Below are 21,114 nucleotides of genomic sequence, written 5' to 3' on the forward strand. Positions count from 1 at the left end.
AGTTAGCTATGAACTTGGCTGTAAGTATCCATTTAACATTTTTCTGCCCTTTCCAATGTTCATCCTCTTATTCATGTGGTTTTCTTAACTAGAAAACAATTTAATTTTAGTTTTGAAACAAAGATTTTACCCATTTAATGGTGAAAATTTTAAATTTAGATGAGGTTAATCACTTAAGTGGTTCCTAAAAGTCCTTTTTTGTAATTCAGAAGTGTTAGATATTTTGGTCTCCCTTATATTAGATCTTGCATTTCACAAAGTCAGAAGTCTCCACTTTGGAGCTTAGCATTTATTTCCCAGAACAATGAGTTTCTTCTTTATTCATTTCTGTTTCCCAAAACATAGTTCAAGTCAGAAACGTGAGTCTTGGGGGTAGCTGAAAATTTTCAAAGAGCCTCATTTAAAAAAGCAAAAAGAAATAGGTGAAATTAATTTAATTCAACCAACTATATCCAATATATTATCCTTTCAACATTTAATCAATATAAAAATTAATTCATTCTTTTGTACTTTGTCTTGAAACCCAGTATATTTTGTGTTTACACATCTCAATTTGATAAGTCACATTTTAAGTACTCAATAGCCATATGTGCTGAGTGGGTTCTGTACCAAATAGTACAGCCAAGGATATAAAGAAATATGAAACAGAACTGTTGTCTGCAAGAAGCTTACAGAATAAACAGGAGACCAAAAACCAATTAGGAAATTAACAGAATAAATACTGCAAAATAATATAACTTCTGAGTTGGAAATACTATGGATATAGGGGAAGGAGTGCTCTTTGTGGGATGGACATGTGCCTTCAGCAGGTACAACCTAGAGACAGCCTTGAGGATGGAAGGGATTTTGCAGACAGGAGCAGTGACGTGGGAAAAAGCCAAGAGAGAGTTCTGACTGGAAGACATAAAACTAACTGGTCTGAAAATAAGAGCCTGTGCTAAGTAAGCTGGAAAAGAATTTGAAAAACGGGTGGTGAAAGGCTGCCAGGAAAGATTTGAGTAGGGGAATAACATGATGAATGAGTTGTTTTAAGCTCAGTTTCAATATATGGAAAAATTGTGCTCCTGGATAGGAAGGCTGAACATTATAATGCTGTCAATTCTACCCCAAATAAGTTTTAGGTTTAATGTCATTTCAACTTAACTCCCAAGAAGCTTACTTTAAAGAACTTGGAAAAAAAGATTATTTGTAAGAATAAATGGGCATGGACATTGAAGAAAACTTTGAAAAAGAAATGAGGGGATATCTGCTTACCTGATTTAAAACCATACAAAGGCACAGCTAGGACAGAAGATTAGATGACCACATCAAAAGAAAGAACACAACCCTGGCTGGTGTAGTTCAGTGGACTGAGCGTGGGCCTATGAACCAAAGAGTTGAGGTTCAATTCCCAGTCAGGGCACATGCTTGGGTTGCAGGCCATTACCCAGCATGGGGTGCATGAAAGGCAACCATACATTGATGTTTCTCTCCCTCTCTCCTTCCCTTCCCCTTTAAAGGTAAATAAATAAAATCTTTGGGAAAAAAAGAAAGAATACAAAGTACAGAGAGAAGTGGATCATAATTTACAATTATGAATTCAATATACCATAGGGTGGCACTGATTTCTTCTCTGGCACTGATGTCCTTAGCCTATTTTTTTGTGTGTGTTGGGTTATTCATTATTTTCTTATTGATTTATCATGTACTCAGGATATTAACTTTTTGTTAGTCACATGTGTGGTCTTTTAACTTTGTTCATAATGTTTGATACACAGAATGTTTAAATGTTTTAATTTAATAACATTATAATGTGTAATTATAAAAATTATATAAACTTTTATTTTATAGTTTAAACTCCTGAGTGAGGAGGACATAACTTAGAAAACACCTCTATTATACTCTAGAATTTTATTTTACATTAAAATATTAATATGAAATTAATTTTATTGTAAAGAATGATAGAGAGCGCTAACTTATTTTCATAATGGTTAACCACTGACTTAAAATCTCCTTTTCATATATTTAATTATTATATACATTTGGACTTGTTCCTGTACTTCTGTTTTGTTCCATTGACCTGTCATTTTCTCCAACAATACCACGCTTTAAAATTTTCAAAACTTTAGAATATATTTTAAATTTGATAACACAATGCCCTCATCCTAGGATGAAAATATGAAAAAATCCCAATATTTTATTCACCTCAGGCCCAAAGTCTACTTTGATAGAATACTGTATTATTTTAAAAAACACTCATTAAAATCTATAAAGCATGGGCTAAAAAAAGTGTCAGACATTTAAATTACTAGAGCTAAAATCCCCTAATAAAACAATATGATCATGCTTGACAGAATATGCAACACCCCTTGTTGTACAAGGGCCAGACATTTTTCCACAATTAGTTACCCTTTCCTGTGCAAAGCCGAACCTTCAGATAGGTGTGTGGCATGAGGCTGAGCTGTCAGCCTCTGATAACAAGCATGGCCCCCTGTGCTTGCTTTGGGGGCTCTGTGCCTGTCTGAGCTATACTCCCAAGTTCACAGGTTCCTTGGGTCTCGGTACCTGGGAATACAATGGTGGTGACAACATTGTGCTGTGACCTGTTCGCAATGCTGATGGACAGAAACCCAAGGTAGGACACACAGGCTCCCCCTAATGGCTTTTTCCTGGTAAAACATCCCTTCATCTGAATTTCCTAGATCTTGGCTCTTCTAACTTGTATATTCTTCTGGATGGGAGAATTCACATAACTCTGTGCAGTTGGGGAAGTCACAATTGAGGCTTTACATAAACTGGTATCCCTCACTATCTAAATGCTTATTACATATTACCTGGAACTCATGGACCAAATACATTTCTGTAATCTGACGTCCCTCAGCATCTGAACTCAGGAACTGTATATAGACTCAGACATGTATCGTGAGGGCTGGAACATTTTGAGGAAGAGTCCATTGGTTTCCATCAGTAGCTGATACTAAGAACAAGGAAGATCAGCTTCCCAGGGTCCTTCTACTGGGTGTAGCAGGCTTGAGGACTCACAGAGACTGACCTGACAAGAATTCTCAAAAATGAAACTGGTAGCCAAGAAAGGTTCTACAGAATGAAGTCACAGAAAAGTTATAAGCCAGCAAAACATGAACTATGACTACTCAAATTAGCACATCGAATCTTGGTCTCTCAGGCCCAGCTCCATTCTAAAAGGGATTGCTAAAACCATGGCCTTTGCAGGGATGTCAGGGGTGTCTTCCCAATGCTCCTCTTCCCAGAGATGGTCTAAAGCCCACCAGACAAGAGCAATCCATCCAGAAGACAGAATCTGGGGTAACCATCCATTCTACCACTAAAGAAATGAGTGAAACTGATGAATTCACTAAAATTGTATTTCCATTTATAATCCTCTTAGAGTATGGTCTGTGTTGTGGACTGGCAACCAATTCATGGTGCTGACCTGGAAATTTCTTCCTTTTTTTCTGCTATGATCAATAGTTTTTATAACAGTTTACTATCTTAGTTCTTTCATTATATATCAGATGTGTAGGATAAGTCAGCTTTTATTACAGAACCCACTGACAACATACTTCAATTGGATGAAGACCAAAACAGAAGAGGAGTAGACAATACCTAGAAACTTGGTAATGACCTTGGAAAATAAATGGCTCTATCACATTGTTTCTTGATGACATGACTTGATATAACTGTAGAAGAAGTATGACTAAATATGTATTTGGGATAGTCAGAATGCATTACTGGGGACAGCTTTAGAATGTATAAACAGGAAAAAAATGTGTTGTTGGGGGCAAGGAGTGGACACCCAGGGAGTAGGATGTTCAGTGAATTTCTTTAGAGTGCCCATCTAGCTCACAGTCACACACAGGGATGACGCTGGCAGGCATGTTTGTACTATGCTACTCCAGTTCCCTAGGCACAGCTGACAGTCCCAGAGAACCTACCTGCTCATCTCCCACATATACAGAATTCAGAATAGATTTTAGTTCAGATTGGGCTGGTTTCTTGAAGGAGATGTAAAAACTGGGAGGCTGTGAAGGTAGCCATCTTCTATTCCATTATCAGAAAAACTGGACCAAAGAAAACAAACAAAGCAGATATGCTAAGAGATGCAGACATAAGAGAGTGCTGTCAACGTTTATGATGGCTTCTCAGGTCCTAGTTCCTAGCCTGTTCCACAAGCCAGTTCTACAAAATGATACAGCATCCATACTCCTAGGGTTTGAGTCTGGTCTCCCTGCTTCCTAGCAACAAGCATCCCTTTTGCTTAAATTATATCAAATTGTTTCTGTATTATTTGCAGCCAACAAGTCCTAATTAACACACAAAGTACCTTGGCCTGTGTACAGGCACATGTGTGTGTATATGCATATATGTATGTGTATGAGTGTGCCCACATTTGTGTTTAAGAGAAAGAGAGTTCTGACTGCAGTGTGGAAGGTGGATTGGGCTGCTCTCATTATCTTTCACCTGGTCCATTCTAATAATCTCATCTCCCAACTTCAGCATTCTCTGTCATGACTCTAATCCATTCTTCATGTTGTTGCCTGAGAGATCTATCTAAAATGTACATCTGCCCATGTTTCTCTCCTGATAAAGACCCTCTCAATCATCTATAAAACAGAAGCCAAGCTCATTAGTGGTATGTACAAGCCCATTTATCCCTTCCACAAAGACTTAATGAGAACTTCCTATGCACTTACTGTTCGGGGCACTAGAAATAAAGTGAAGAATAGGATGAGAGTTTCAACTTCCATGGGCCTTAAATTTGGTAGTAGAGACAATTAACACTCAAACTTCAGGGGTTTTTTTCAAGTATTTTGGGAAGAACTAAGGTGCACAGGAAGGAAATAAAGTAATAAGGGCTAGTGGTGTGGTGCTCTTTTAAAAAAATAGGATGGGCAGACAGGGCTGTGGATGATATATTTGAGCGGAGACTTGAATATGGTAGAGAAGTGAAGAATAGGATGCAAAGACCCTGAGGCAAGGACAAGTTTGGGAGCTTAGGGGACCCACAAGGCAATGAGGTGTGGCAGAGTCATCATGATGACAGAGGTTGGATCAGATCAGGACACAGAGTACACTGTATATGGGGTACACAGTAAGAGATTATTTTAAAAGTAATGAGTGACTATTGGAAGGCTTTGAGTAGGAAAACTGCATTCACTTCCTGATTTTTAAAGATAATTTTGGCTACTGTACAGGCCTGTCTGTATGAGATGCTAGAGTAGAAACCAGGAAACCCACGTTCAGACAGGAAGTAATGGTGGCTTGGGGTAGTAATGAAGATGATGAGAAGCAGTGTGATTTGAGATATATTCTGAAGACAGAAGGAAAGAGAGGTTTATGGCCTGAGTAGCTGGGTGAATGGAATGGGGAAGGCTGGCTGAACAAATTTAGAGTATGTGGGTATTGCAGGGAAACAGTTCCAGTAGTTGATAAAGTTGGTTATGAGTTTGGGAAAAAGGTCAGAATGGAACATCACCTCCAGTAACTCCTCATCTTGCGCTGCATACATATACTAGCTGAATGAAATATTCACCTGTTTGACTTCTGGTTGCCACATATGATGTTTTGTGGCTGATGCCTTTATTCTTGTCATCACCTGTCTGGAAAACCCTTTAAACCCTTCTACACTGACTTGCCCTTTAAAACTAAGTTTCATATCCTTACCTCCAAAAAAACTTTCTGTGAACACAGGCCGAGTTACAAGTCCCTCACTTGTGCCTATGTGGTTTGTTTTTTAAGATTTTATTTATTTATTTTTAGAGTGGGGAAGGGATAAAGGTAGTGAAAGATCAATGTGTTGTTGCCTCTCATGAGCCCCCAACTGGGGACCTGGCCCACAACCCAGGAATGTACCCTAGACTGAAAATCAAACTGGTGACCTTTTGATTCACAGGCCAGCACTCAGTTCACTGAACCACACCAGCAAGGGTGTGCCTCTGTGGTTCTTACCAGGTCATATGCCACTTCGTCATATGCAACCAGGTCATGTGCCCTAGATTCTGTAGGGCAGCGTCCGCATAACTCATCTCTGTATCCCCAGCACTTAGTCCAGAACTTAGCTCATGGTAGGAACTGTATGCCTGTTTTAAAGTGAAGGGAAGGAGCCCACTCAGAAGGCTGTTGCCTCACTCATGGAGAGAGCTGTTAAGGACCTGACTACTAAATGCAGAAGAGGATATGGTTCCAGAAAGTCACATTCTCTAGGGAAACTTTCTAAACTGCTTCCGGAGATCTAGCGGACCATTTCTTCCAGGCACTTCTCAGGTGGGAGGGGCTGCGCATGGAGACAAAACCCACTGGAGTTTACATCAGTTTTTTGATGCCAAACTCCTTAATAGAAACGGACAGTAACAATGGGCTGTCCCATCAGCAGGGGGAGAAGTAAATAGAAGTTACACTGGCCACTGTGGAATTGCCCCAGGGCCACTGGAAGTCAACTCCGTGGAGCGAACTCCCCGGGGAGAAGGGGCACACAGCTGCTGAGCAAAGTCCATCCACGTGGCTTGGCGGCTCCGGAATTGGGGCCCAGGGCTCCAAGGGCCACGACCAGTGTGAGAAGGTCCTAGGCCAAACCTGTCTTTCCCGGACCCCACCAGCCCTCAGCCCCGCCCCAGCTGCACTGTACTCACCTGTGGGGCAGAGTGAGTCTGGCGACTCGGACGAGCTGGCTTTGGAGGCCAACTCAGGGAAGGCCGGGGGCACTGGGTCCATGGCTGTGCTCCCGGCGGTCCAACGGCTGTGCGCTGCGCTCGCGCTTCCGGAAGTTTGGCAGCAGCCTTTTGGTTTTCTTACAACCCGCGAGACTGATTTCCCCTGCTCAGCGGAAAGTCCCCTGCGAGAAGAAACGCCGTGTCGATTTTGCAGATGGCGTTCTCTGCCAAACAGGAGCTCGCATCTTCTCCAGTTCCGAGTCTGAATTTAATTACTTTTTTAACCTGCTAGGAGCTCACCATCCTGCTTCCCCATCCCCCTTTGCAAGGTAGCCAAAGCCCCCGTGTTCTTGGAGAAATGACTGCTTTTCTGAGAGGTGCCGTTTCTTTAAAAAAATTGTATTATATCGAGTTTGGCCTGCGTATGTCATAAACGGATGCAGAATTAACCAACCGTAATTCCAGTTGCCATTCGCAAGCCTTTATTTGGCACCCATGGGGTACACAGCACCATATAAGGTTTTCAGTACATAGGTATATATACAGAAAAAAAACATAAATGCATATAATTACACTTGAAAAGTTAAGTTGTTCTGGAAAAGTAACACATAATGGTGGTTGCCTGAGGAACTAAAAGTTCTCACCCTGCCAGGTGGCTCAGTTGCTTGGGGCATCCTCTATACGCCAAAGTTTGCAGGTTCTATCCTTGGGTTGCCATTCAATCTTGGGCATCCACGTGAAGCAATCAATAGTAGGTTCTCTCTCCTCCTCCCTCCCTCTTTCCTCTTTCTAAAGTCAGTAATAAAATATCCTCGGCTGAGAAGGAAGCTTCTAGAGGTCTTGCAGTTTGAGCGAATTTTCAAAAGGAAAGGAAGTTGGGGACAGCATAAAAGTAAAAGAATATTTAAAAAGATGACTTGGATAGTCTTAACAAATACATAAATGGATTACATAAATACATAAATGGATTACAGAAGCAAAAGTGCAGGGCTGCAAAACAGGAGAAAAGAATGGACTCTTAGCCCTGGCTGGTGTAGCTTAGTGGATTGAGTGCAGGCTGCAAACCAAAGTGTTGCAGGTTCGATTCCCAGTCAGGACACATGCCTGGGTTGCAGGCCATGGCCCCCAGCAACTGCACATTGATGTTTCTCTCTCTCTCTCTCCCTCCCTTCCCTCTCTAAAAATAAATAAATAAAATCTTTTTAAAAATTTTTAAAAAATGGACTCTTACAGCCAAGTATTTTTGCATTTTAAGCAGGTGAGTAGAAGAGTTACAGGCATACCTCATTTTATTGTGCTTAGCTTTATTTCACTTCACAGGTGGTGTTTTTTCCAAATTAAAAGATGCTTCATCAGCAAAAAGATTACCACTTAATTTACTGATACTCATTTCATTACTGTGATATTACCAAACTGTAATATTTTAGAATTATGCCTGTATCACATTAAGTCCTAAAGAGACTGAGTTGGAAAACAAATAGTTCATGTAGGTCATGGTGAAGCAATTGAAAAACACCTTCCACCACTCTGTTTGTAATTTCAGGATTCTAGTGTTCTATTCTTAAGCAGGAGTAGACTACCACGATCACTGAGGAAAGCCTACAACACAAAAATCAAAGACCAGATGAAACATACAGGGAAAACAAAAAAAATGAAACTCAGAGATCACAGTATATGCAGGGAGAAAATATATGTGTGTGTATGTGTTTATGGAAATTAAAAATCTGAGATTAAAACACAGTCAAATTAGATGATTAAGTTAAGGTAATTTAGAAAGTACAGCTAGAAGACAGAGCTGGAAACTGAAAGAAAAGGAAATCAGAGAACCAATCCTGGACATTTACCATCTGGATAACAGGAATGCTAGAATGAGAGCAGATGAGCAATCATTAAAGAAATAGTTCAAAAAAATTTCCCTAAACTGAAGGACAAAGTTTGAAAGATTGAAAGATCCCACCAATTACCCAGTAAAAGGGATGAAAATGGACCCTTACTAGGAACAGAATATTGGGACAAAGTAATGGAACTAACTTCAATAGTGATAAAAAGTAGTTTTGTATACAAAAAGATCAAAATGGCATCTGACTTCCAATAGTCACCCTGGATGTCAAAGTAAGGAAGTTTTCATATGTCCTGGCAGCAACTCTGAAAGCTTAACAGATGCCTTCAAAATTGGGAATGGAGACTACTCAAGAATTCTATACTCTGCCAAAACAGGAACCAAGTGTAAGGGTACATTTTCAAACATGCAAGGTCTCAAAATATTTACCTCTCATTTTTTCTTTTCAAAACATATTGAAGGATATGCTTCACCAATATGTGGAAGTACACCAAGGAAAAGGGAAACAAGGGGATTTAACTGGAAACATCTGACACAAGAGAGACAAAGGGAATCTCTAGGACACTAATGGAAGATGATAGCTGTGAACCAATACAGACTGAAGCAGATCAAGACATGAGGATATCTGCACAAGAAGATTTCCCATATTGATCAAGTGTCCTCACTTTATTTTGGTGCGCCACCTAAAATCTCTGCATCTTTACTGTAAGTAAATGGACTTCTCAACTTTCCTTATCTGACTATACACTGTTGGGTTATAATTTCTTGCTCCTTTTTCTAGTTATTTGGTTTCCCACTCTCTAAAACATTTTCAAGTTAAATTGTCACCTAGTTCAATATTTTTAAAAAATTAAATTGGGTCTGCCCTCCCTAGTGTGGCTCAATTGGTTAGGTGTTGTCTCACAAAGCAAAAGGTCGCTGATTTGATTCTCAGTGGAGGCACATGCCTGGGTTGCAAGTTTGGTCCCCATATGAGAGGCAACTGACTGATGTCTCTCCCTCACATCAATGTTTCTCCCTGTCTCTTTTTCTCCCTCCCTTCCCCTTTCTCTAAAAATAAATATACAAAATCTTTAAAAAGTTGAAATGGGTCTAAACTTCGAATGAGCTTAAGAAAACCAGACTAAAACCAGAATCAGATTCAGGAAAAAAAATAAACATATAATCTCTCAAAAATGAGAACTACTTTTAATTACTCCATTTTGAGCTAGTATTCCCATTCTAGTTCCAAGGGGAGAAGTTCCTGGCAGCCAAATATAAGTGTTAAGAATAAAATTAGTTTTGACTCTTAGAGGTTCCCATCCCCCTTTCCAACAGATAAATGATCAGGGCTAAGTAATCCATACAAAAGTAACTACTTCCCTTTTTCTCTAGAAAAACAATTTGCACATCATACCCAGCAGAATCCAAGTAGATATATCAAACTTTTCAGCTCAGTTTTTTTTTTTAATGAAATGTTTGCTCAACATAATCCCTTTTGGCCTAAATAAACAAGTCTGGCTAGTTTCCAGGTTTCCTTTTCTTGTGGCTCTATTTCACAACAAAAATCTTCCAACTCCTCCAGGTTTCTTCTGTTCCCTCTTTTCCTGTCTGTGTTTATATTGAAGGAGTAAAGAGAATCTGTGGGAAAGTAGCTTCACCTCAAAGAGTTTGCCAAAATTATCCCTACAGAAGAGCTTCTCACCCTTTCTCACTCAGTTTCACAGGATTATACTTCATGGAGCTATATTCCTCACTCTGTGCCCACCTTATGCCTCATAATGGTAAATTATTTGCCAGGAATTAAACATAAGTAAATTTTGTAGGTAAAGCCGTGAAATGTGGCCATTTGGGTCCATGAACTCAAAGACAATAAAAACAAGAACTGAATTCTATGTGACATTGGTTTCTCTTCATATATAATTTACAAGCAAGTTACAAATTGTATAGTAGTATTTCATTTAAAATATACACTTCCATCCTACATATGTAAAGTCAAATAGTGGTAAAAATAGATACCATATGCATATGAAAATGTTCTTATTTTGTTCCTAGCATTTCTAAGTCACACAAATGAACCCCCTGACAAGGACACATTGAGAGGAATTCTCTTGATGGTCACCAACTAAATTCCACTGATAACTGGGTATTCTTTTGCATGGCTCTAATTTCAGCTTTATAAGCTAATTTCATGAACTGGCATCAGCTACAGGTTTATAATATTTTTTTTCTACATTTATTAACCCCACATTGGCAGAGGATTTCTTTATCAGGCACAGTCCCAGCTTCATAACCATAATCCCACGTTAGTTCTGTTCTTGCTTTCACATACCTAGAAAGTAGAAATTAAAAAATAATGATAAATTACCCTGAATGAACCAAATTGATTATATCAATTTTCATATTAACATCATTAACTATCCTTAAAAATACGGTTTATTCTCTCTGACAACCACCAAGTAAGAGTGCTCTTTCGTTAAAAAAATAATCATTTGACTTTTATTTTCAATCTACTAAGATCCTGAGTTAGAAGAAATCTGTCAATATCCTCGAGGAAGGAAGTGTATTTTGCGAATATGGAAACCAGTGACGTGATGAGGCCTGCAGTGTGGTAAATGGGGATAGTTCTGACTTCATGAATTTGTAGCAGTCTGCATCATTTATCCCCTGAACTGAATTGAGTGAGAACTGCCATTCTTAGCTCTTTCAGGTATTAATTCTAAGAGAAAATAAAAATTGAAATTTCAGCTCTTTAAAATCTGGTTGAATAGAAACAGTTTGGGTAACTGAATATTCTGGGATACCAGATATTAGGGGCTATAGCACATATCTTTTCATATTTTTCCTTTCTGTTGCTCCCATCCTGTCCCCCCTGTCTAGTTTCTTTTTGTCTTCTATTGCCATTTTTAAAGTCACAATTTCAAAATTAAACCACAAAAAATTTCAAACCTGTTGGTGAAGAATGCCACCAATGGAAAATTCCTGTCGTGTGTTTCTACAAAAACATTCTGTACCAAAAGATTTGGGTAACAACTATGCTGTTAAAAAAAAAGAGAGATTAGAAATAGCATAAAGTTTGATGTCTTATTCCTTGAAGAATTAGAATACCATTGTTTCCAACATAGATGACTTTTTTTTTCTCTTTTTTTTGTTGACTAATATGTAAAATATCATAGCTTACTACAGTCCTGTTAATAGTAATTCATTCAGAAAAGCCTGTTCTGACACTCTTACATTTTGCTGGTAGAAATGCAAAATGGTATAAACCTCTATAAAAGATAATCTATCAAGATTAATATAAATGGCCCTGACTGGCATAGCTTAGTAGATTGAGTGCAGGCTGGGAATCAAAGTGTCCCAGGTTTGATTCCCAGCCAGGGGACATTCCTGGGTTGCAGGCTAGAACCCCCAGCAACCGCACATTGAATCTCAATCTCAATCTCTCTCTCTCTCTCTCTCTCTCTCTCTCTCTCTCTCTCTCTCTCCCTCCCTCTCCCTCTCTCTCTCTCTCCCTCTCTCTCTCTCTCCCCCTCCCTCCCTTCCCTCTCTAAAAATAAATAAATAAAATCTTAAAAAAAAGATTAATATAAATGCATTTATCTGTTGATTCAGCAATCTCATATCTGATAATGTATTCTACAGATACATCTGCACATGTATCTATGTGTAAGATTGAGCATTGTTTTGAGCACTGAGCATTGTTTTTAACAGTAAAAGCATGGAAACAAACTAAAAGTATCTAAAGAGAATTGGTTAAATAAACTGTGGTATTATCAACACAACAGCATTCTATGCATCTGTAAATAAAAACAAAAAAAAATTAGTAGCTCTCTCTGTGTCCAGATATGGAAAGATCTCCAAGGTATATTGTTAATTTAAAAAACACGGTATGGGACAGTGACTACAATATGCTGTCTTTTATGTAAGAACACATATTTATATTTACCTGTATTTGAATAAAGAAACACTATTAAGAATACACAAGAAAGTAAAAATTATTTTACTATAAGTGAGTGGGGGCAGGGTGAATGGGGGTATACCATATTTTTCAGATCATAAGATGCACCTAGCTTTTAGAGGAAAATAGAAAAAAAATTTGAAGCAAAAAATGTGGTAAAATATTTAACATAAATAACAATATTTCACCAATGTAAATGTAAACAGAACTCAACAGCAGCATTAACAGCCATTATTCCTCCCAAATTTGGTGGAGGAAAGGTGCGTCTTATAGTCTGAAAAATACAGTAGTACTTCTCAAGGTATGTGTCTTTTTATAACAAAGGAGTTTAATATGAAGACTATAAGAAACTGAGTTTTACATCATAACCAAAACAGGCCCTTTGGAAAAGGGGATGTGCATAAGTAACTTATTTTTCTGCTGAACATTAACCATTATTTACTTGTTTCAAGGCCTCTACACATGATAATACTATTTCCTATTACCACCATTCTAATATTGTTCTATTGCCCACCAGCTGCCATCTCCACATATTCATCTATTGCCAGATTCATGAAAAAATGAAATCACAATATTCCTTGAGTATGTGGGCCAGCATTTAATTTCAATGATAATAATTTCCTGTTCATAACATTTTTTAATTGGAGCCTATGACCTTTATTCATGGTGCTTACTTGGTAGGCTTAGAGCTACCTTGAAACAGAATTATGTTCAATGTATGTTTATATTTTACATGGCTTATTATTTTATTTCAATTTTTAAATCATGTAAATGTATTATCTAGGTAGAAAAATTAAATGAAAAAGATGGAGAGAGAGGAAAGAAGGAAGGGAGGGAGGGAGAGCGGGAGGGAAAGAACCTGTTTTTTTCCTCCTACAAAGACAGGGACCTGGCTGATGTGCTGATTGGGAGAGGTGAAACCAAACCAATTGTGCTGGTGTAGCCACCACTCAATGTAACTAATGGGAAATAAAGCGGTAACAGTCTTTTGCTCAGAATCCTTCTTTAATGGATCTCCTGACATGACTGGCAACAGTGTAGAAGTAATCAAAGTACAATACAGAATGGCAGTTGGGGAACAGAGGAAGGGAAGACAGGATTCTATTCTCTGCTAACCAAGTAGTCTTCTGATTAGAAGAAAAAGAAATAAGTCAAATTAGCAGATTCACCTAGCAAGAAAAACCTCTTTGTTTTTAAAGATTTTCTAATTTAAGACTATTTTTTTCTTTTCATGACAGCTGAATTACATATAAAATTATCACTGCACATAAATTTTAAACCATTCAAAAGTTACATTTTAAGAGACACTGAGCTTACTTTCAAGGTGTCAAAGGGAATGCTTTTGATAATCATGTATCATTCAGGCTTCCCTTCCTTCATCTTTATTTTAATGGAAAAGTCAAAGCTGCCCATTCCACTAATTCCACCCCACAGGGAAGAAGAAGAGCTCAGATACAGATCAAAGAGAGTAATTAAGGCTTTATCCAGGGGTCAGTGTGATAGAGTGGACCTTTCCAAAGGTTGTGTGGAAGAGCTCAAAGTCCTTTTCCTCATTCCATGACTCCTCTTCACTCTCGGATATGATAAGCAAAGACAAAGTGGAGCTCAAGAGATCAGGGAGGCTTACAGGAGGGCCTGGCTCAGCTCTCAAACAGACAGTTCAGGGCTTCAGCATGGTCCAGTTTGCCAAAGACAGGAGAGACGATACAAACAATGGGACCAGAGGTTGAAAGGGATTTTTTTCCCCTATAGGATTCCTGAGAACATACATTCTTTGATAATCATGTCTGATGGTTGGAAGCAAGATAGGGTAAAAGTCTAATGGGAAGGCCACAAGGTATGCCAAATGCACCTTACACAGGAGATATGATCAATAATACAAATTATACCTCTTATCATGAAGATAACAGGAGTCTTAAATGTCAATTAACCTTAATAATCAGAGGACTCATATAAGTATTTCTCTATATAAATGAAAATAAATCTTACTAAATATTTCCCAAACATACACACAAACAGAGAACAAATATGGTTTGGGAATAGAATAGTTAAATGCAATATTCTGATAAATGTACTGGTTTTCTATACTAAGCCACTAAATCACTCAAAACTTACTGAAAGTAAGTAAATAAAACATAAATACCTCCAAATGATTTTTCTGAACTATTAGAGGCATCTCTGAATAAGATCTATTGTATTATATAAGACTCAAAAGAGAAATTTATTCTATGAGCCCCACTGTGACTTTTTTTGGAAATAACAAATCCTGAAAATCTTTCAATAAATGCAAATAATTTTCTTACATACCATTTATATCATTTTCTTAAGCAAATGTTTACTATGTACTAGCTACTGTTTAAGCACTATATACAATATAAATAATTTACTTAATCCTATGAGTCAATTATTATCATCTCAATATTATAGAGGTCAGAAATAAGGTATGAGGTTAAATATCTTGCCCAAGGTCATACAAGTGGAAAAAACTGACATCTTAATCCTCGTAGTCTGGCATTAGAATTTGTTATTCATATTTTCCTTTTAATTTTGTTAGGAAGCACAGGAAAAAAGCCCATATACTCACATTAAGAAAGCGGCCCACATTTCCTTCTTTTGTGGCATCCAGTAAAAACACATCTCCTTTATTGAACTTTAGAGAATCAGATGAAGTATTCATCTGATCAGAAGAAGTATTCTTCGTTTCACTTGACAATTCTTTACCACAAACGACCTGCTGGTTTTGACATGCTGGAAATCTTTTCTCTTGGGGCTTTAGTATTTGAGCCTCAAACTCCTTCATAATATTCTGATTATCCATTGTGGTTGCTTTGCTGTATCTGCCCCTCAGTGAAGTTTCTTCTTTACATTTAGTTATATCTATCACATCTGATTCAATCAGGAGTTTGTCTTCAGAATCTTCAACTTGATTTGAGCTTGCGTTCACTAATAAACGATCTGGAAGGAATTGTCAGGAATACTTGGCTGAGCAATATTGCTGAGATTAACAATACTAATTAAATGCTAGTTGCTTCAATGACCTCTAACCCTTACAATGTGTTAAGGTAGACAGTGCTCCAATTTTATATATGAACACTTTGAGCCTCTGAGGGTTTAAGGGACTCACCCAATCCACAATAATAAAGACAAGTGGGGTAACAAACCCAGAAATGTTATTACTACATAACAATGCCTTTTAATGTATCTATACATTGCTTCCTGTTACATATTTAATTTCTACTCTTTACAAATTGACTTACCTCTCTTCAACTTTGGAATCTGCATTTAAGTATATTCTAAATAGCTGTAATAGTGGTGTGTAGGGAGTACTCTAGACCTTTAAACACCAATGAAAGGCCTAAAAAAACCCTGTTGAAGTCACCCTCTACAATAACTGTATTGCTATAGGCTTTGCACACATTAGTCTTGCTGTTTTTTCTAGATGACAATTCAATAATCACACTTTTACGAACAATAATATCTTAGAAGAAGATGAACTGCTTAATCAATATTAGAAATAATTTTTTAGAATATCCAAATGTGTGAAGTGCATATCAAATGAAATGAGCAAAATCATTTATTTTTATAAAGCTTGGTGCCACCTCAGTAGTATAAAGAAATTATACTTCTCTAAAATCACTGTTCTGGATTTAAGCATTACTATTGCAAGCTGCTGTTCTTACATGTACTCATACTTTAATCATAGATGACTTGTGTGCACTAAGAGACATAACTAATTTTTTTAGTGCCTGCTATATACATTGCAGTAGTCAATGAGCATGGCAAAAGAACCAAAAACAATAAATAGTACTCATTACAGTTTACATGCATTAAAATGGGGAAGGAAATCAGAATATGTCAGCCCCAAATATGCCTCTTTTACATAATTATTTAAGTAGCATATGCCAGAAAAACTTTCTGCCTCCCCAATCTGCCTAAAAGCAGGATATAAATTTACAAAAGTGTCCCTTCCCCTCCCAGGAAGAACAAAAGTTAATCGCCAGAGAACTCTAGACATTTATCATCCTGGAGACTGAACTAGAGAAATCTACACAACAAACTTTACTAATTAGCCTGTATCTTCCATTACTTCCCATATATTTCCCTTTTTACAATTTGCTCCCTCTAAAGACTAAAGGTCCTTGTCTTTTGTCTTGTCACGCCTCTAAAAATTTATTGTTCTTTGGCTAAGATTCTATATAAGCTGAAATTCTAAACCACCCATCTGAATTACTCATCTCAGTACAGCAGTCCCCCCTTATCTGTGGGAGATGCATTCCAAGACCCCCTAGTAGATGCCTGAAACTGAGGATTATACCGAACCCCATAAATACTATGTTTTTTCCTATACATACATACCTATGATAAAGTTTAATTTATAAGTTGGGCACAGTAAGAGATTAGCAAGAATAATAAAATAAAATAATTCTAACAATTTACTACAATAAAAGTTACACAAATGTGTTCTCTCTCAAAATACCATAATATACTCTTGTGATGATGTGAGATGATATAATGATATAATACCTATGTGATGAGAGAAGGTAAATGAGGTGGGCATTGTGATGTAATGTTAGGCTACTATATGGGTTACTTGAACATATTCACTGCAATACAACAATTAATCTGATCACTGAGATGGCTACTAAGTGACTAATGGGCAAGTATCATATACAGCATGGAGACTATGGATAAAGGGATGATTCATGTCCTGGGTGATATGGAGTGGGACAGTGTAAGATTTCATAATGCTACTCAGGAGGGCACACAATTTAAACTTGTAAACTGGAATGTGAAACAGTGGATAAGGGGGACTACTGTACTCCTAAGTGTTACATGCATAACACATATGGTAATGGTAATACATAGTAATAAACTTCTGTTTGTTTTGTCAGCCTAATTTACAGGGCCTCAGCCAGACAATCTAAGTTGGGTAGAGGAAGAGATTCTTTTCTCCCCTACAATGGTGAACTAATTGTAATACATAAATGCTTTTTCTTGATAGACCTTTTCAGTCAAGTGAGGCAGGAGATAGCATAGGAAGAACTCTGAGACTACAATACTGTAACTAGCCAACATCCAGCACCCTGGTTGCCAGGAAATGCCTTTTACCAATTAGGTAGAATAAATAGTAAACCGACGCAGGGAGGAGGAAGGAGACAGGTCTCACATGCTAACTCAGCAGTCCTGAGCCTGGTCTGATACTATACCAGGTGTTCCAAAATCACAAGAAACACTATGCTAGCAAAAAAAGAAGGGAAGTCTTTGAAATTCTATGTAGAATTTCTACTTATCTGGGAAAGAAAGCCTTGAAACTGTGCTTTCATCCCAAGGCCTCGAATACAGGAAAGGTTCCATGGTGCCCAAAGGAGGAGCCCATAAAACAACTTTGGTTAACTGTCTGCCTCTGGTTACTGTTTTACAAGGGAATCTCTGGTGCTTACAGAAAGAGCCCATAAATAACTTAGGAAAGTGCCTCAATTTTAATTACAGTGATCCCTCACCTATCTCAGGAGTTATGTTCCACAGACCCCCACGATAGGTGAAAAATCCACGAAGTAGCAGCGTTATATTTACTTTATTATATATATAAAGGATTTATAAACCCTTCCCACACTCCTATTAACCTTTCCCACTCTCTTATTAACCTTTCCCACACTCTTATAAACACTTCATATACTCTTAAACACTTTCTATACTCTTAAACCTATGTAACTTTAACAACATATACAATTCTATATGGGTACTCACCAGTGAAGTACACAGTCATCCCTCACTATATCAAGGTTCACTTATTGTGGCTTCACTGTATCTTGGGTATTTTAAAACTTGCGATACAGTGAAGCCGCAGTAAGTGAATTGCGATACAGTGAGGGATGACTGTAACTGCCTCCTGTCACATATTTGTTTTACAACAAGATGAACAAATGAAGTCTGGCACAAAATAAGGACTCAGGATAACAGACCCCCACATATACCTAAGTTTGGGTAGTCACATTCCCCCAGGAAAGCTAGCACCACATTTACCCGTTAATCAATATGTAACTTTTTTTCTCCTATCTCACCAGCTATATAAGTCCTCAGAACAAAAGACTTGCTCTATCTCTCATGGGGGCTCTGGGAACTCTTGGAGCTCTTGGCTTCTGGGCCACTGGGCCTTTGGCCACCCTGCTTGGCCCTGAAACTTTGCCTTTCACCCCCTACTCTACCCAGTCCCATTCTCTTCCACGGGAATGGGTCATTAATAAACTAATTACATGCTAATAGATTTGGTGATCTGTAATTCTTTATATGTGTCAGCAAGAAGAACCAGGTCTCTCCCATCAACACAAGGAGCCTCCTCCAATCTCCATCCTCTAAGACCAGGTAGGGAATTTGGAGTGCAGATATAAGGAATATCAAAGGGAGAAGAACAAATGGCCGATCAGTTCTTCAAAAAGGATCACCTCTCAGCAATGTCTCCCCACTAAGGGATATATTGAAATGCAAAAGTACCAAAACCCAGGCTTATCAAGTCATAATATTAACTATGGCAAGGCTGGTAACACTGAAATACAAACACTCAGGGTAGCAATATTTTCACTTTTGGCTGAGCATCCCCAGCAGATTTTGGCTAGAAAATTGCAGGAGAATGCTGTGTCTTCATTTTCAAAGGGGCCCCAAAGAGTGAGGAAATAGCTGCTTTGAAATGCTTTCATAGCCACAGATAATATCATGGATAATGTAGGCTAAGAGCTGTCCACCCCACTCCTTCCTGCCATATAGATCACTAGTGGCATCTAGAAGAGGGGTCAGAACTTGTATTAGGGGCTAAACAGCAAATATTTTAGGCTTGTTTTTGGCCAATATGGTCTCTGTCATGATTATTTAGCTCTGCCGCTATAGTGTTAAAGAAGACACAATATGTAAATGAATAAGTGTGGCTATGTTTCAATAAAACTTTATTTACAGATACAAATGATAATTTCATGTAATTTTCAAGTGTCATCAAATATTATTCATCTTTTTATCAGTTATTTAGAAAGGTAAAAAAATCATCTTAGCTGATGGGTGGGTCATACATTGGCCCACAAACTGTACATAGCTTACCAATGTCTGATTTAGACAAGTAATAGCTTTTGTGATGGATACAGCATGTTTGTTTTGGAGTCTGAGAAAATAAACCACAGATATTGTGCAAGACAGACAAAAAGGCAGAAGAGGTAGGCACAAAGTTAAACAAAGCCTACTTTTCATATCGTTGGCTTTAGTGGTCAGATGTATTTGAGTTGGTTTAAATCCATCATTACCTTCGGAAGTGACAGATTCTGAGGAAGCAAATCCCTTAAAAGAAAACAAGGAAAATGTTACTTTTTAGGCGAGGAAAAAAATTTAATTCAGCAGTTAGGCCTCTTTTATCAAGTGTCAGTCTTCATGAGCTATAGCCACTGCATTAGTTTTGAAAGCCTCAAAGCTGATATCAGAAGGAAACTTAGGAGAGATGGAGCCCTTTTGGCTGTGTTCTACTTGTAGGCATGTTAGTAAGCTACAGGTATAAAGACTATAAAAACATTCAAAACATTCTTTAGGCATTAAAATTCAAAATAAAATACAAATACATCCATATTCCTCAATTCTGATACAAGACTATGAATTTGGCTTCAAATATAAGGTGTACAAAGATAAAAATACTGTGGCTAGCTAGTTTCTACTTCCAAAAAAAAAAAGGTTAAAGAAGTTGCCTTTTTTTTTTAAAGATTTATTTTTTTTTATTTTTAGAAAGAGGGCTCAGGAAGGAGAAAGATAGCGAAACACAAATCAGTTGCCTGTTACACACCCCGTCTGGGGACCTGGTCTGCAACCCAGGCTTGTGCCCTGATCAGGGAAATTGAACAGGCAACCTTTTGGTTTGTTAGCCAGCATTCAATCCACTGAGTCACACCAGCCAGAACAAAAGTTGTTTATCTTTATGCAGTGTAGACTCTGCAGTCACTTAAAATGACAATAGCTCTTCAAAAGAGTTATCTGCCAGGGGAAAAAGGCAGAAAACTGTACTTGAACAATAAAAAATAAAATAAAATAAAATAAAATAAAATAAAATATAAAATAAGTAAAATAAAATAAAAATAAACATAAAACAAAAGAGTTATCTGCTTGGCACAATGCATGGCACTAAACCAACTGCTCAGGAAATGCTGACATTATTGTTGTTCAAGTACTTAAATGGCCAACATTTATTGAGCACTTCCTGGGTGTCAAGCATGGTACAACAGGTTTCTGATGTTTATCTCATTTAATTCTCTTAACTGACTTAGATATTACCCTCATTTATCAGATAAAGAAATGTGGACAAGGAGGTCACCCAGCTAGTAAGCAGCATTGCTGAAGGTCAAACCCATGTCTGTGTGATACCATGGCCCAACCTTTTCATAATTATGTGATACTAAGGAGGTCACTGCTGTAGGTTAGTAGGCAGAGGGCGAAATTTGTCCAACACCCAGGGCAGAGTTTTTATTTTTCATCAAAGCCCAAATGTGAACTACCAGTATGTTTGCCTCTCTTCTTTTTCCTGCATTTTTCTCTGCTTCTAGGTTACAGTCTCTGACTAGTCATTCTTCTCAGTTCAGATTTAAAAATGTATCTCCAGAGGTTATCATGTAAAATGTTGCTTTCTGGATGACCTTTCATTAGGTTGCACTTCCTCTTTTTCATGA

General features: G+C 37.8%; 2 protein-coding genes across 12 annotated transcripts in view; both read right to left on the minus strand.

Annotated features, from left to right (window-relative positions):
* Positions 1-6,994, minus strand: part of PHF11 (PHD finger protein 11) — a 44,896-nt gene extending 37,902 nt beyond the window's left edge. Inside the window, 1 exon segment of the mRNA XM_036011384.1 lies at positions 6,627-6,994. Coding sequence (XP_035867277.1) covers positions 6,627-6,708 — 82 coding nt within the window. The 5' untranslated portion in view covers positions 6,709-6,994.
* Positions 6,995-7,934: 940 nt separating this feature from the next.
* Positions 7,935-21,114, minus strand: part of SETDB2 (SET domain bifurcated histone lysine methyltransferase 2) — a 71,529-nt gene continuing 58,349 nt past the window's right edge. For 9 of the 11 annotated variants that reach the window (XM_036011365.1, XM_036011369.1, XM_036011366.1 and 6 more), the window contains 4 exons: positions 19,651-19,744; positions 15,009-15,379; positions 11,416-11,504; positions 9,937-10,798 (listed from right to left, as the gene is read on the minus strand). In XM_036011365.1, coding sequence (XP_035867258.1) covers positions 10,681-10,798; positions 11,416-11,504; positions 15,009-15,379; positions 19,651-19,744 — 672 coding nt within the window. In that variant the 3' untranslated portion in view covers positions 9,937-10,680. Of the gene's footprint in view, positions 10,799-11,415; positions 11,505-15,008; positions 15,380-19,650; positions 19,745-21,114 lie in introns of all 11 variants that reach the window. The other 2 variants (XM_028526801.2, XM_036011367.1) reach the window with 2 other exon arrangements.

The sequence above is a fragment of the Phyllostomus discolor genome, chromosome 11 (assembly GCF_004126475.2).
Source record: "Phyllostomus discolor isolate MPI-MPIP mPhyDis1 chromosome 11, mPhyDis1.pri.v3, whole genome shotgun sequence".
Classification (NCBI taxonomy): domain Eukaryota; kingdom Metazoa; phylum Chordata; class Mammalia; order Chiroptera; family Phyllostomidae; genus Phyllostomus; species Phyllostomus discolor.